The 16,587-nt window shown below is 40.7% G+C and overlaps 1 protein-coding gene across 1 annotated transcript in view; it reads left to right on the forward strand.

Annotated features, from left to right (window-relative positions):
* The window catches only part of LOC135524139 (E3 ubiquitin-protein ligase NEURL1-like), a 65,604-nt gene extending 50,953 nt beyond the window's left edge, over positions 1 to 14,651 (forward strand). Inside the window, exons 5-6 of the mRNA XM_064951356.1 lie at positions 8,586 to 8,765; positions 10,658 to 14,651. Of these exons, the coding sequence (XP_064807428.1) occupies positions 8,586 to 8,765; positions 10,658 to 10,914 (437 nt within the window). The 3' untranslated portion in view covers positions 10,915 to 14,651. The remainder of the gene's footprint in view (positions 1 to 8,585; positions 8,766 to 10,657) is intronic.
* The last annotated feature ends 1,936 nt before the right edge of the window (positions 14,652 to 16,587 follow it).

Raw genomic sequence — 16,587 nt, forward strand, 5'->3', positions numbered from 1 at the left:
TTGTGCACTGAAATGAGGTCCACTAATTCCTGAGCTCCCCTAGTGGGGGAGTGCCCTTGGTATGGTGAGTGAACACCGAAGGTCAAGTATTAGGGCTCCTAGCTAGCGTGCCCACTAAGAAGCAACAATTTGATATTCAGAGAGAATGAACGAACGAATGAATTAATTCATTAATGATTGAACAGTTCACAAATGAATGATTAAGAGTAATGAATAAATGAGTGAATGGATGATTGGATAAGCAAATGAAAGAACAAATTAATGTGAATTATTATGTGGATTATAATCAATGTTGATTATAATCAACACTACATGTTTTAAATGTCCTGCATTGCAGGAAATCTGTCCTGCAAAAAGAGTGATCAAATGAAGGTCCTACATCTGTAAATGGGGAGAATGATGGTGTGATAGTGGAGGAGATGTTAGAGGGAGGGAGAGAACAGCAGTAGAGAAATAGGACACTATTACTCTGACACTCTCCCCATACATTATAGATTCCATTAGAATGTCAGCTCGTTCACGCTCAAGTGAACAGTCTCGCCCGGCACCCACAGCTACTCCAGCCACTGTAATTCTTTCTTTCATTCTTTCTTTCTCCCTCGTTCTTTTCTCCCTCCTTCAGACTGAAACATTGAAACATCCTTGGTTCTGGCATGGTTGGCCATTTATTCACATTTCCTGACGTCGCTCTCTCGCTCTCTCCCTCTCGCTCTCTCTTCCTCTCTCTCTCTCTCTCTCTCTCTCTCTCTCTCTCTCTCTCTCTCTCTCTCTTCCTCTCTCTCTCTCTCTCTCGCTCTCTCTTCCTCTCTCTCTCTCTCTCTCCCCCTCTCTGCCGCTCTCTCTCACCTTCTCTCACTCTCTGTGTCTAGTGACTCTGATGTCCTTCTCTTCCCGAGCAGTTAGACACACACACACACACACACACACACACACACACACACACACACACACACACACACACACACACACACACACACACACACACACACACACACACACACCACTGGACTTTAATGAGCGATAAAGGGCAGTATATGACGTGAGTTAGTATCATCCAGCGCGGTCTGTGCTTACAGTGAACATGATCTCTCTAGCCTCTACTACTATACACACACACACACACACACACACACACACACACACACACACACACACACACACACACACACACACACACACACACACACACACACACACACACACACACACACACACACACACACACACAGAATGTACAAAATATTAAGGACACGTGCTCTTTCCATGACATAGACTGACCAGGTTAATCCAGGTGAAAGCTATGATCCCTTATTGATGTCACTTGTTAAATCCAGTGTAGAGGAAGGGGAGGAGACAGATTAAATCATATTTTTCAAGCCTTGAGACAATTGAGACATGGACTGTTTGTGATTGTGTATGTAGGGTGAATGGGCAAGACAAAATATTTCAGTTCCTTTGAACGGAATATGGTAGTAGGTGCCAGGCGCACCGGTTTGTGTCAAGAACTGCAATGCAGCTGAGGTTTTCACACTCAACCGTTTTCTGTGTGTATCAAGAATGGTTCACCATCCAAAGGACATCCAGCCAACTTGACACAACTGTGGGAAGCATTGGAGTCAACATGGGTCAGCATCCCTGTGGAATGCTCTCAACACCTTGTTGAGTCCATGCTCCGACCAGTTGAGGCTGTTCTGACGGCAAAAGGGGGGTACAACTCAATATTATGAAAGGGGCCTTAATGTACACATACACACACACACACACACACACACACACACACACACACACACACACACACACACATACACACACACCACCCTACAGATACCAACATCTGATAGCAGGGATGTTAAGGTGTCAGGGCTATAAACACCTGGATGTTAAGATGTCAGGGCTATAAACACCTGGATGTTAAGATGTCAGGGCTATAAACACCTGGATGTTAAGATGTCAGGGCTATAAACACCTGGATGTTAAGATGTCAGGCCTATAAATACCTGGATGTTAAGATGTCAGGGCTATAAACACCTGGATGTTAAGATGTCAGGGCTATAAATACCTGGATGTTAAGATGTCAGGGCTATAAACACCTGGATGTTAAGATGTCAGGGCTATAAACACCTGCATGTTAAGATGTCAGGGCTATAAACACCTGGATGTTAAGATGTCAGGGCTATAAACACCTGGATGTTAAGATGTCAGGGCTATAAACACCTGCATGTTAAGATGTCAGGGCTAAAAACACCTGGATGTTTAGATGTCAGGGCTATAAACACCTGCATGTTAAGATGTCAGGGCTATAAACACCTGGATGTTAAGATGTCAGGGCTATAAACACCTGGATGTTTAGATGTCAGGGCTATAAACACCTGCATGTTAAGATGTCAGGGCTATAAACACCTGGATGTTAAGATGTCAGGGCTATAAACACCTGGATGTTAAGATGTCAGGGCTATAAACACCTGGATGTTAAGATGTCAGGGCTATAAACACCTGGATGTTTAGATTTCAGGGCTATAAACACCTGCATGTTAAGATGTCAGGGCTATAAACACCTGCATGTTAAGATGTCAGGGCTATAAACACCTGCATGTTTAGATGTCAGGGCTATAAACACCTGGATGTTTAGATGTCAGTGCTAGAAACACCTGCATGTTAAGATGTCAGGGCTATAACACCTGGATGTTAAGATGTCAGGGCTATAAACACCTGGATGTTAAGATGTCAGGGCTATAAACACCTGGATGTTAAGATGTCAGGGCTATAAACACCTGCATGTTTAGATGTCAGGGCTATAAACACCTGGATGTTTAGATGTCAGTGCTAGAAACACCTGCATGTTAAGATGTCAGGGCTATAAACACCTGGATGTTAAGATGTCAGGGCTATAAACACCTGCATGTTAAGATGTCAGGGCTATAAACACCTGGATGTTTAGATGTCAGGGCTATAAACACCTGGATGTTTAGATGTCAGGGCTATAAACACCTGGATGTTAAGATGTCAGGGCTATAAACACCTGCATGTTAAGATGTCAGGGCTATAAACACCTGGATGTTTAGATGTCAGGGCTATAAACACCTGCATGTTAAGATGTCAGGGCTATAAACACCTGCATGTTAAGATGTCAGGGCTATAAACACCTGGATGTTTAGATGTCAGGGCTATAAACACCTGCATGTTAAGATGTCAGGGCTATAAACACCTGGATGTGGCAAAACATTTTCCAGCACCAGAGCACTGATAAAATCACTCACTTCATGTCGGGCCAGATAATATCCTGTCTCTCACACACACTCTCCACATGCCTGCAAGTATGTATAGTGTAGAGAATCATTGTACCATTTAAACCGCTGTGAAATATCGTTTCCATAAACAAAAACATTGTGTTTTCAGCTGATTGAAACTGGTGTGAGGAATAGACGCAAAAATAAAACAAAGCACAGGAAGCATAGAGACCACATCTGATCTACTGCTTGTTTTCAATGAGAATGACAGATCTATAACTCTCATTGGTCAGGTCGTACAAAAAGTGACATATTGCAGCTTTAACTATATATACAGTATATACTATCCTATATATAGACTTGACAAATTACCATTGAGAGCCTAAATGAAGAAAATGGTCCTGACAACAAACTTAAAGACCACCCATATACAGTCGCCAAACCTCCCAAAGCTCTTAAAGTTTCTTTGGATATCGTGTTTCAGAAAGCTCAATGGATGTAGAAAGATAAGCAACCACTTTACTACCCCAGTCTCCTCTTTTCCTCCTCCCATCTTCCCCTCCTCCTATTCATCAGTCTACCACTGAACAGATCCCTAGAAGGATATCCCACACTCCTCTTCTAAGATGTAGAGACTATGATGACCTAAGGTCACTCACTATATGACAACAAAGGACATCCTCAGTCACAACCATGACTGTAGGGCCAAGTGGCCATTTTGAAGCCACAACCCCATCAAGGTGCTGCGACAGTGTGTGACCCAGTGCTCACATAGCCCACATTCCTCAGAATCCTCCCATAGCAGACTGCTTTAGAGGATCTGGACAAACATACTCTTCTTAATAAACTTCCTGTGTCCCAAATGGCACCCTATTCCCTATATAGTGCACTACTTTTTACTAGGGCCCACTCCCAGCTCTGGTCAGAAGTAGTGCAGTCAAAAGTAGTGCACCACATAGGGAATAGGGTGCCATTTGGGAGGCAGGGAGTGAGCCGCCACAGCTGTCCACAGTCCCTCTCTAAATTAATCTGGGAGTGAACAGGAGGATCAGGGCCGGGCTCCACTGATCCTAGGTCAGCTGCTGAGGACAAGCCAGATAGGGGATTAAAATGGGAGAGATGGAGGACAGCGAGAGGTTCGGCACCACCACCACACCTCTCGGTTAGAGTCCACAGGGGGACCTGTCAGCGTAGTAGTAATGTGATCGTAGGGGACTCTGAATAGTAGTTGTAGGGGTAGTTTATAAGGAGGATAAGGGTGTGTCTGTACGAACTAAGGGTATTTATGGGAGTGTGCATTATACATAGACATTCTACAAATGACCATCTAAAAACACACCACACAAACAAACACACACACACACTTAGACATACACACACACACACACTGAGGCACCAAGAGCCTAGGGGCACCAGAGCAACCCTCTACACAAACAAACAGCCCAGGTCTTAACCCTCCTCTCCAACTATACCAGCACATACAGCCCCATTTAGAAAACCTCAAAGGCTCCACAAGACTTGTACAGTGCAGCCTACCACATGACGTAATGCACCATGTCAGTCAGTCATCAGGTGACAGAGATCAGTATTACAGCCAACATGGGTCCTAAGGCATTATGTTAGCATTATCGCAGAACCAAAATGGCCACCTAGTCTAGTGGTTCCCAACCAGGGGTACTAGGACCCTTGGGGGTACTTGGCCTATCCACACGGTGTACTTGTGAAGACTCATGAGACCATAGGCCGACTGATAAAATGCACGAGTGGGTAAATTAAGTAAGCGAAAAAGTTTGGGAACCACGGGCCTAGTCGACAGTCTCTCCAGTGTTCCTGAGCATAGAAAGACAGCCATTTTGGATCTGGCCATAGATCAATCGCTCCCAGAGAGATGCCAGAAACGGTGGCCGGTCGCCATGTTGTCAGCTGACGGCAGTCTTAATGATGGACCATGGGCCACACACCAGACGACTCATTTTTCACATTCTTCCATCATGCCATCCAGAAAAACAGACAGCGCGCTGAGAAAGACCATGGAGGTCACTCCCAGTTACCACAGTCCCCATAGGCTTTGATGAACTATTCCTCCTCTCATCCCTCGTGTCTTAAAATAACATGTTATTGAAATGTTCAAGGGTTCATTGTAGTTCATTGTGGCTTGTTTGTTGCTGTTGTTGCTGATGATGTCCCTGTTTTTGGATGGTGTGGCTTTCGGGCCGAATGGTGACTATAGCCATTTCCATTGTTCCAAGCGAATTTGCAAATCTTTTAATCATTTTTCTCTTTTAATTATGACATGTACACTCAACAAGACAGACAATTTTCCTAGTAATTTACTAAACATGAAATAGTCATTCTGTTAGTGCCTACTTAAACCAAAAATAAAACAATTGGTCTCATATTACAACTCCTGTGGGTCAGAGCAAAACTAACAATGCCTGGATGCATACAATATGTCTACATCAATATGTCTACATCAATATGTCTACATCAATATGTCTACATAAATATGTCTACATAAATATGTCTACATCAATATGTCTACATCAATATGTCTACATAAATATGTCTACATAAATATGTCTACATAAATATGTCTACATCAATATGTCTACATAAATATGTCTACATCAATATGTCTACATAAATACAGTCTAGAAATAAATTACCTATTTTTTTGGTGTAGTATCACTTTTGATGAGGTGATCCCCCTTTAAAAAAAATCAATAGCGACACTCAATCTTGCTCAGTCTATATAAATTATTACTACTCAGTCACTAGCAACCATTTAACTAACCAACCGTCAAACCAATGTTAAGGAACCACTTGGTCCTCAGATACAAACATCATTTCTCGGACGTATCCTCTTTCATCGATGTACAGGCATGTACTGTATGTCTGACGTATCCTCTTTCATCGATGTACAGGCATGTACTGTATGTCGGACGTATCCTCTTCATCGATGTACAGGCATGTACTGTATGTCTGACGTATCCTCTTCATCGATGTACAGGCATGTACTGTATGTCTGACGTATCCTCTTTCATCGATGTGCAGGCATGTACTGTATGTCTGACTTATCCTCTTCATCGATGTACAGGCATGTACTGTATGTCTGACGTATCCTCTTCATCGATGTACAGGCATGTACTGTATGTCTGACGTATCCTCTTCATCGATGTACAGGCATGTACTGTATGTCTGACGTATCCTCTTCATCGATGTACAGGCATGTACTGTATGTCTGACGTATCCTCTTCATCGATGTACAGGCATGTACTGTATGTCTGACGTATCCTCTTCATCGATGTACAGGCATGTACTGTATGTCTGACGTATCCTCTTCATCGATGTACAGGCATGTACTGTATGTCTGACGTATCCTCTTCATCGATGTACAGGCATGTACTGTATGTCTGACGTATCCTCTTCATCGATGTACAGGCATGTACTGTATGTCTGACGTATCCTCTTTCATCGATGTACAGGCATGTACTGTATGTCTGACGTATCCTCTTTCATCGATGTACAGGCATGTACTGTATGTCTGACGTATCCTCTTCATCGATGTACAGGCATGTACTGTATGTCTGACGTATCCTCTTCATCGATGTACAGGCATGTACTGTATGTCTGACGTATCCTCTTCATCGATGTACAGGCATGTACTGTATGTCTGACGCAGCCAGGGTCGCATTCCGACTTACGTAATGTGTCCATGTCCGTGACTTTGGAACCCAATATGTCATGTTAATCACACTGGGGCTGGGGTCTCTGAAACATGACCCCTCACCTCAGGCATCACTGGCATCCTAATATGTGCTTCTTAAACGTGGACTCGGAATTTCCATTTGTTTCCCTGCCTTCACCACAGAAACAGGGGATGTAAAATAAAAAATGTAGAAAAAAGAGTGGAACGTGACAAACCCCTCACATATCTCCCTAAACTTCACGCTAGAAATCCCCAAAGGTTATTGAAAAGCCATTCACTTGATCATACGATCATTCATCTGTCTATCAATGTACTGTATAGCACACTTAGAGAAAAACCCCTCTGATCTTTGTAGGCCCATGTCTTCATAACATACCAACTCTTCTTTCAGATGCAAATAAGCTTTATTAGCATGAATGAACAAGGCCACTGTTGCTAAAACCAGGTGAGAAAATGACACCAATAATGACAGTTTAAAAAAAAGTATTGTAATGGTGATTAGAGAAAGAGGAATATATATATATATATATAAAAGTATTGTAATGGTAATATATATATATATATAAAAGTATTGTAATGGTAATTAGAGAAAGGGGGGAAAAATATACATAAAAGTATTGTAATGGTGATTAGAGAAAGGGGGAAAAAATATATATATATAAAAGTATTGTAATGGTAATTAGAGAAAGGGGAAAAATATATTTATATAAATAAAAGTATTGTAATGGTAATTAGAGAAAGGGGGAAAAAATATATATAAAAGTATTGTAATGGTGATTAGAGAAAGGGGAAAATATATATATATAAAAGTATTGTAATGGTAATTAGAGAAAGGGGAAAAAAATATATATATATAAAAGTATTGTAATGGCGATTAGAGAAAGGGGAAAATATATATATATATAAACGTATTGTAATGGTAATTAGAGAAAGGGGGAAAAAATATATATAAAAGTATTGTAATGGTGATTAGAGAAAGGGGAATATATATATATATATATATAAAAAGTATTGTAATGGTAATTAGAGAAAGGGGAATATATATATATATATATATATATATATATATATATATATATATATATATATATATATATATATATATATATATATATTATATATATATAATAAATATTACCAGAGATTCTGTTTAAATGAATAATCTTTATTTTTCTCGGTTCTTTATGATATAGGATCGTTCTTCAATGTAGAACTTAATGGATAGTCCACTTACAGTACTAGAGGTGCCTATATTTGAGGTGCTTATAGTTGAGATGGCTATATTGGAGGTGCCTATAGTTGAGGTGTCTATACCACTACTAGTAACCGGACTAGTAACCGGAAGGTTGGACTAGTAACCGGAAGGTTGCAAGTTCAAACCCCCGAGCTGACAAGGTACAAATCTGTCGTTCTGCCCCTGAACAGGCAGTTAACCCACTGTTCCTAGGCCGTCATTGAAAATATGAATTTGTTCTTAACTGACTTGCCTGGTTAAATAAAGGTAAAAAATAAAAATATTTGAGGTGGCTATATTTGAGGTGGCTATATTTGAGCTGGCAATATTTGAGGTGGCTATATTTGAGGTGGCAATATTTGAGGTGCCTATAATTAAACTCTATATGCTCTCTCTGTCTGTTCTCTGGCTCCAGGTTCCACACATCTCGGGGACCAGCCGGTGCGGCCTCCCTCCAACCCCAGCTCTCCCTCCTCCTCCCCCCACACCCCCAGTGCCCTAGCCCTGGCCCTGGGTAGTGGAAGCTCCGACCCTGTCCTTAACGGAGGCCTGGGAGGCCCCAGCTCCGCGGCCTACTGTGGTGGCTCTGCGGGAGGTCTGTACCTTTCAGAGCCACTCTATTAATCAAACTATCAAACTCACTGCATGGGGTTAAGAGGAGAGAGGGGGACACTAGGTAGCAGATGTCCTGGGTGGTGAGTCTGTTCGGTACATTGCTTCTCGTGCTGTGCAGCGGGAGGACGCAATGTCTCGTCAACTGTTGTAGTTACATAATGTGAGGCCGCCTTCATAGTAGAACAACAGTGGTAAAATGGGTTTGTACTGTATTTATTGTAAGGAATGTATTGATCAACACTGTAGATTAGATCCATTACATCAGTACATACACTACTGGTCAACATTTTTAGAACTCCTCATTCAAGGATTTTTCTTCATTTTTACTATTTTCTACATTGTAGAATAATAGTGAAGATATCAAAACTATGAAATAACACATATGGAATCGTGTAGTAGCCAAAAAAGTGTTAAACCAATCAAAATATATTTTATTTTTGAGATTCTTCAAATAGCCACCCTTTGCCTTGGTGATAGCTTTGCACACTCTTGGCATTCTCTCAACCAGCTTCATGAGGTAGTCATATGGAATGCATTTCAATTAACAGGTGTGCCTTCTTCAAAGTGAATTTGTGGAATGTCTTTCCTTCTTAATACGTTTGAGGCAATCAGTGGTGTTATGACAAGGTAGGGATGGTTTACAGAAGATAGCCCTATTTGGTAAAAGACCAAGTCCATATTATGGCAAGAATAAGCAAATAGAAACGATCCATCGTTACTTTAAGACATGAAGGTCAGTCAATACGGAACATTTCAAGAACTTAGAACTTAGTTTCTTCAAGGGCAGTCGCAAAAACCATCAAGCTCATGGGGACCGCCACAGGAATGGAAGACCCAGCGTTATCTTTGCTGCAGAGGATAAGTTCATTAGAGTTACCAGCCTCAGAAATTGCAGACAAATAAATGCTTCGCAGACTTCAAGTAACAGACACATCTCAACATCAACTGTTCAGAGGAGACTGTGTGAATCAGGTCTTCATGGTCGAATTGCTGCAAAGAAACCACTACTAAAGGACACTGATAAGAACAAGAGACTTTCTTGGGCTAAGAAACATGAGCAATGGACATTACACCGGTGGAAATTTGTCCTTTGGTCTGGAGTCCAATTTGAAGATTTTTGGTTCCAACCGCCGTGTTTTTGTGAGACGTGGTGTGGGTGAACGGATGACCTCCATATGTGTATTTCCCAACATAAAGCATGGAGGAGGAGGTCTTATGTTGTGGGGATGCTTTGCTGATTTATTTAGAATTCAAGACACACAACCAGCATGGCTACCACAGCAATACTGCAGCGTTACCCCATCCCACGTGGTTTGGGCTTATTGGGACTATAAATTATTTTTCAGCAGGACGATGACCCAACTCACCTCCAGGCTGTGTAAGGGCTATTTTACAAAGAAGGAGAGTGATGGAGTCCTGCATAAGATGACCTGGCCTTCACAATCACCCGACCTCAAACAGATTGAGATGGTTTGGGATGAGTCGGACCGTAGAGTGAAGGAAAAGCAGCCAACAAGTGCTCAGCAGCCAACAAGTGCTCAGTTGAACTCCTTCAAGGCTGTTGGAAAATCATTCCAGGTGAAGCTGGTTGAGAGAATGCCAAGAGTGTGCAAAGCTCTCATCAAGGCAAAGGGTGGCTATTTGAATACGTATATTTTGATTTGTTTAACACTTTTTTACTACATGATTCCATGTGTTATTTCATAGTTTTGATGTCTTCATTATTCTACAATGTAGAAAATAGTAAAAGTAAAGAAAGACCATTGAATGAGTTGGTGTTCTAAAACTTTTGACCTATAGTGTACATGCAGAATGCTTCTCTCCTTCTCCCTCCTTCCCTCCCTCCCTCCGTCACTACCTCCCCCCTAACAGGAACGACCCCCAGCTCGCCCATCAGCCTCCCCAAGTCGCCCACCTTCCCATCAGGCAGCGGGAGAGGGCCCGGGTGGCCGACTGGAGATGAGTGTTCCATCTGCTACGAGAACCACGTGGACACGGTCATCTACGCCTGCGGTCACATGTGTCTCTGCTACACCTGCGGCGTCAAACTCAAGAAGATGTCCAACGCCTGCTGCCCCATCTGCAGGAGACAAATCAAAGACATCATTAAGACCTACCGTAGCACGTAGGGGGCCTTTGAAGCTAAGGGCCCCGTAACTGAGGGCCACAGGCATAAGTTAATGGGGAGAGAAGGAAGACGTTGGGGAAAGACTTTGATAAACTTTTAAGATCAGGGTAATGAACAATGGACAGTTCACTCTGGTACTTTTGTGTGATGGATATTGAGGAGGAATCTTGATTTTTGTTTCAAAAACCCATTTTTTGTTGGCTGGTACAGTTAGTAGACCTGCACTGCAAAGGTCTCTTACATTTCCACTTTCCCTCTCTGACGCAGTGTGTGACGGCTTTTGAAGTGGCGGGGGATTTGCAACCGCGGCGAGAGCTTCCTCTCTCAACTAGAAGTTTTCATTCTTCTTGCTCTCTCCAAGGATTCAGGAAGTTTCAGACTTTGAGGGAAGAGAAGACGTGAAACAAGTTTTTATTTTGTTGTTTAAGCCACTTCCAGACGACTGCCGCGAGTTTGCTCATTTGCATGGGAGCAAACGAGGTGGTTTCAATTCAACGTTTTTGGTCTTGAGGTGATCTATCTATGTTGGAGAGCAGAAGGACTGTTAACTTCCAACATTGGCTTCTTCACTTGACTCAACTTTGTCTGTGAAAAACAAAACAACAGGAAAATAGCCGCCATTGTCCTACAGATAGTTCTTTATTAACACAACATCTCAGTATGGCACAACTTCTGTCTGTGTGTTACTTAGGCAAGCTGCAGAGCAAAAGAGAGGACTTATTTGTTGCTCAAGCGTCGTGACCGGGAAGGGATGTATTTCTGCAGGAGTCATAGGTTTCATCAATAGGAAGATGACTTGCAGTTGTATAAAGTTGTGAAGTATAGGGACGTAAGTATATGGCGTGTGAAGGAGGGCTGTATCACCTCTTTCTCCTATATAGTAAGTCATATATTCTCAACCAAATGTATTTGTGTGGTAGTTCTATAGCACATTCATTGGTGGTAGCTGTCCTGTTGCGCTAGCTCGCTATCTGCTTGCTCTGCAGTGTCGTATGTTGCACTGAAGTCAGTACTGCACTCTCGGAAATGCCCCATCAAGAAAGGAGAAGAAACAGATTATTTTACACAATACATTTAAACAACCATCAAAACCATGTCACTGGCAGCCTCGGCTCCCAATCCAATCCCAGAATTTGTACCCACATCATGTGACTTGGAAGCAGGATGTGAAAGTACATTTATTGGGTGTTCCTCAGGTCCAGCTGTTTAACGCCCCAAAATGGTGACAGTTTACGCAAACACCAGCCCAATGCACTGTGATTGTTGCCATGGAATATCGTCCACCGTCGATCCGTGACACAGCCCCCTGCCTTATTTTATGGACAGTTCATCTGTTACATGCGGATGTGTGATAAATAATACCTTGTTTCTATCCATATTCTTCACCAAGACCCCTTACTAAAATACCAAATACGATGTTGTGTGTCCGAAGAAAAGCTTTCCCGAAACAGGACTTCAGAGGATAAACTCAGAGGATAAGAAGCACATGAAACAAAACTGAATTGACCCCAACTTATTTTTATAACTCAAAATACTTACTGGTCAGTGGTCATTTGCATCACATCCAGTCAGTAATATGTACACAACCCTAAACCCTATCACGGTACTATTCTAACATCTGCATAGTGCTTCAGCCAGCAACAAATACCTTTCACAGTTGCACACATTAATGTAGGGTTATGAGAGGTAGATGGGAGTTCCTCAATGTTACAAGTTGATATACAGTTGGTTACACGTGTTGTCACTTACCCCATATGACTTTTATCACTTTGGGGAAAATCGTAATTTACACTTAAGTCGAATTATCACATCAATGCAAGACTACCTGAAAATGTGATTTTGTAAAAGTAAGAATTTTCCCCTTTATGATCAGTATGTGTCATATATCCCATTGATATTCCCATCACGCTTGTGTATCCTGGAGCTATAGGCCATAGCTTTCTGCCGAGAGCTGAAAAGGCCAGTTTTTTAACACGTTTATCTTGCATCTTGGTGTAATTCATAGATAATCGACAATTGAATCTGGAATGTAATGCTGCGACGGTATTTGCCAGTTCCTTGTTTTTGGGGCAAATACTGACAGATGTTTCGTATACATCCTCTTTACACTCACAAACAGAACTTTGTGTTTTTATGACATTATACGCTACTGCTTGAAGTGTTAATTCACATTTTGAATGTTAATTTATGTTTTAAAATGAGGCAAATCGTTTTATTGGTGTGGTTGGTAGTATCGAGAGAGAAAAACATATTTTGTCAGCTTTTTTGTTGTTGATTGATAGTCATGATTGTAATGTTTGTTTTCTGGTTGATTGAAACCATGAAATAATCAGCTATTTCTACTTCTACGGTGTATCCTAGAGCCAGGAACTATATTATCTTGTACCTTCCACCAATACCTGGGACTCCCAGCAGTATACAATCATAACACCTTGTTGCGTTTGAGTACAAGATAAGCACAGATTAATAATTTTACAAACCCTGAATATTCAGACGCTGAATTTTTTTGTAATTTATACGTTGTTGTTTATGCCTCCTTTCGAGTCCAAACCAGGTTTGTTTTTATAGCCCTTACCAAGTATATAGTTTAAAGGCCGTCGTTGTATGGCAATGTTAAATGTCACTTTATAAGAATCCTGATTGTACTTTTTAAATGGTCTATAGGTAGTCTATAGGTAATCTCTGGCATGTTCTATTGCAGAAAAATTTGTGCTGATACTAAGTGTCCGACGAAATCCGAAACCCAAAAATAAATTCACGTGTTAATCCACCTCGTAATTTGCAAAGTCTGTGCTAAACACGTCATTTCCTCTTGCTTGAAACAGGTTTTTTACTGTTTTTTTACTGCCCCTTAATCCAAGGAATTTAACCTACAACCACTAATGTAAACAATAGTCATTGGACATACGGTCATGTCATAAATGGCATTGACAACCTATAATAATGTAAAAGTTAAATATCATGCAAAATCAACAAGGCACCTACATTGCTGCCTATCGTATTTATTGAGTTACATACAGGATTAATTGAATTGGTCTGACTCATGTCAGTACTCAGTGGCTTAAAGTTCAGCCCTCCACACAGATACTATGACTAGGGCCCAGAATTGTTCCTGGACTAGTGACCTGGGAAACTCAAGACCCTAACTATAACACCAACCAGTTGCGGTGTGATACCAATTTACCCCAAAATATTTTTGGTATCTCTCCTGATTGTTTGTCGACCCTGTATTGTATCTATTTTCCATTGAAGTGTTTGGATCTCAGATCCTACTGTAGTTAGGTGTTTGCTTTCTTCTTCTACTATCCTCCATTTTAGAAAACCCCTTCTTCAGATATCACTAGACAGGTTTCACCTGGGAAATATACTTTCTGTATTTTAGTTGTTTGAGTTGTTTGTTCACTCCGTCCTAGTTAGTGAACTTTGGGACCAATAGAAGACAAGCTGAAAAATATATATATATATATATTTTAAATCTCCTAGGCCATCATTTAGACAGAGTTCAGGGGTCGATCAGAACGCTACACATAGAAATGTAACATAGGCTAGGTCAAACACGATTGCTCCTATTTTCAATGCTATTGAAGAATATATGCTCTATGTTGTGACTCATCCATTGTTTAAGATACTTTGCAAACCTGTCTTTATTTGAAAACTAGTTTCCAAGTGATCTGTTTGTGAGCTCTGTTAAATGTGATTCGGACGATTGTGTCAATAAACTATCCAGACGTGTTTCAAGGAAGTTTCTGTGCCTGCTTTTCTCATAAAACTTGAATAGAACATAAATTAAATACATTTGATTACAAACGAATTCTATAATTTCTATCACATCTCCAATATCCATCTTAATATGATTGGATTATCTCCCATACATATCCAACTACAACATACACTTGATCACAAATTCTTATTTATTATATCCATACCTTTAATTTTAATTAATCCTGTAAATGTATTTTTTTAATTAATTTTTTAAACCTTTATTTAACCAGGAAGGTCTCATTGAGATTTGAAGTCTCTTTTTCAAGAGCGCCTTGGCCAAACTACAGGTAATCTAGTAAAAAAACATAGAATTCACAAGAGTATAACAAAATCATACAATTTAAAACATTGACAGGTCAGGGAATCAGCCTCAAATCATCCTTCTGGACAATAAAAGTGCCCAGATGAAATGGTAGTAAATGCAAAATGGCTTTGTAAATAAAAGTATACCAGTGACTGAGCCTACAATTGACTAGAGAAGGCCAGCCAACCCTGGTATATAACATGCAGTGGTGTGTAAGGATTTTGCAGTTTAAAATAAATCTCAATGCTCCATGGTAAAGGGTGTCAATTGATCTCAAACACTGTGTGGAAGCATTCATATATAAAATATCCCCATAGTCTAGTAAAGGCATAAATGTAGCTGATACTAGCCTCCTTCTGGCTTCAAAAGAAAAACAGGCCTTATTCCTCAAATAAAATCCCAACTTCAGTTTCAATTTTTTTGTAAATTGTTGAATATACAATTTAAAAGAGAGGCTGTCATCAATTTATATGAGATTACAGTCTCAATCTCATTGCCCTGACAGGTAGTAATAGGTGAAAGGTTCAGAGGTCAATTTCTTGCTTTAGAAAACTGTGCCACTAGAGATTCTCGGTTCGAGTCCAGGCTATCGACCTTTGCCTCTCCCGAGTCCGAGAAGAAAAATAAGAAAACAACATAGGTTTAGTTTTGTCAGTATTGAGGATAAGCAGTTTGCACGTTCTGGATTGCTTTTGTGAGAGAAGAGGCACAACAATAAAAAACAGTATCATCAGCATAAAAGTGAGGTTGCGTATTTTGCAAATTTTTGTCTAAATTAATCATATGAATAGTGAGTAAGACGGCACCATTACAGACAGACAATTTAACAGACATGAGCCCATCAAATGCAATGAGTTCTATCAGACAGATAAAGTTGAAGTTGGATGTTTACATACACTTAGGTTGGAGTCATTAAAATATGTTTTTCAACCACTCCACAAATTTCTTGTTAGCAATCTATAGTTTTGGCAAGTCGGTTAGGACATCTACTTTGTTTTATGACACAAGTCATTTTTTCAACAATTGTTTACGGACAGATTATTTCACTTATAATTCACTGTATCACAATTCCAGTAGGTCAGAAGTTTACATACACTAAGTTGACTGTGCCTTTAAACAGCTTGGAAAATTCCAGAAAATGATGTCATGGCTTTAGAAGCTTATGATAGGCTAATTGCCATTATTTGAGACAATTAGAGGTGTACCTGTGGATGTATTTCAAGGCCTACCTTCAAACTCAGTGCCTCTTTGCTTGACACCATAGGAAAATCACAGAAATTAGACCTCAGAAAAAGAATTAGAGACCTTCACAAGTCTAGTTCATCCTTGGGAGCAATTTCCAAGTGCCTGAATGTACCACGTTCATCTGTACAAACAATAGTACGCAAGTATAAACACCATGGGACCATGCAGCCGTCATACCGCTCAGGAAGGAGACGCGTTCTGTCTCCTAGAGATGAATGGACTTTGGTGCGAAAAGTGCAAATCCATCCCAGAACAACAGCACAGTAAAACGACCTTGTTGGAGAAAACAGGTACAAAAGTATCTATATCCACAGTAAGCCGAAGAACACCATTCCAACCATAAAGCACGGGGGTGGCAGCATC

The sequence above is a fragment of the Oncorhynchus masou genome, chromosome 4, assembly GCF_036934945.1.
Source record: "Oncorhynchus masou masou isolate Uvic2021 chromosome 4, UVic_Omas_1.1, whole genome shotgun sequence".
Lineage (NCBI taxonomy): Eukaryota > Metazoa > Chordata > Actinopteri > Salmoniformes > Salmonidae > Oncorhynchus > Oncorhynchus masou.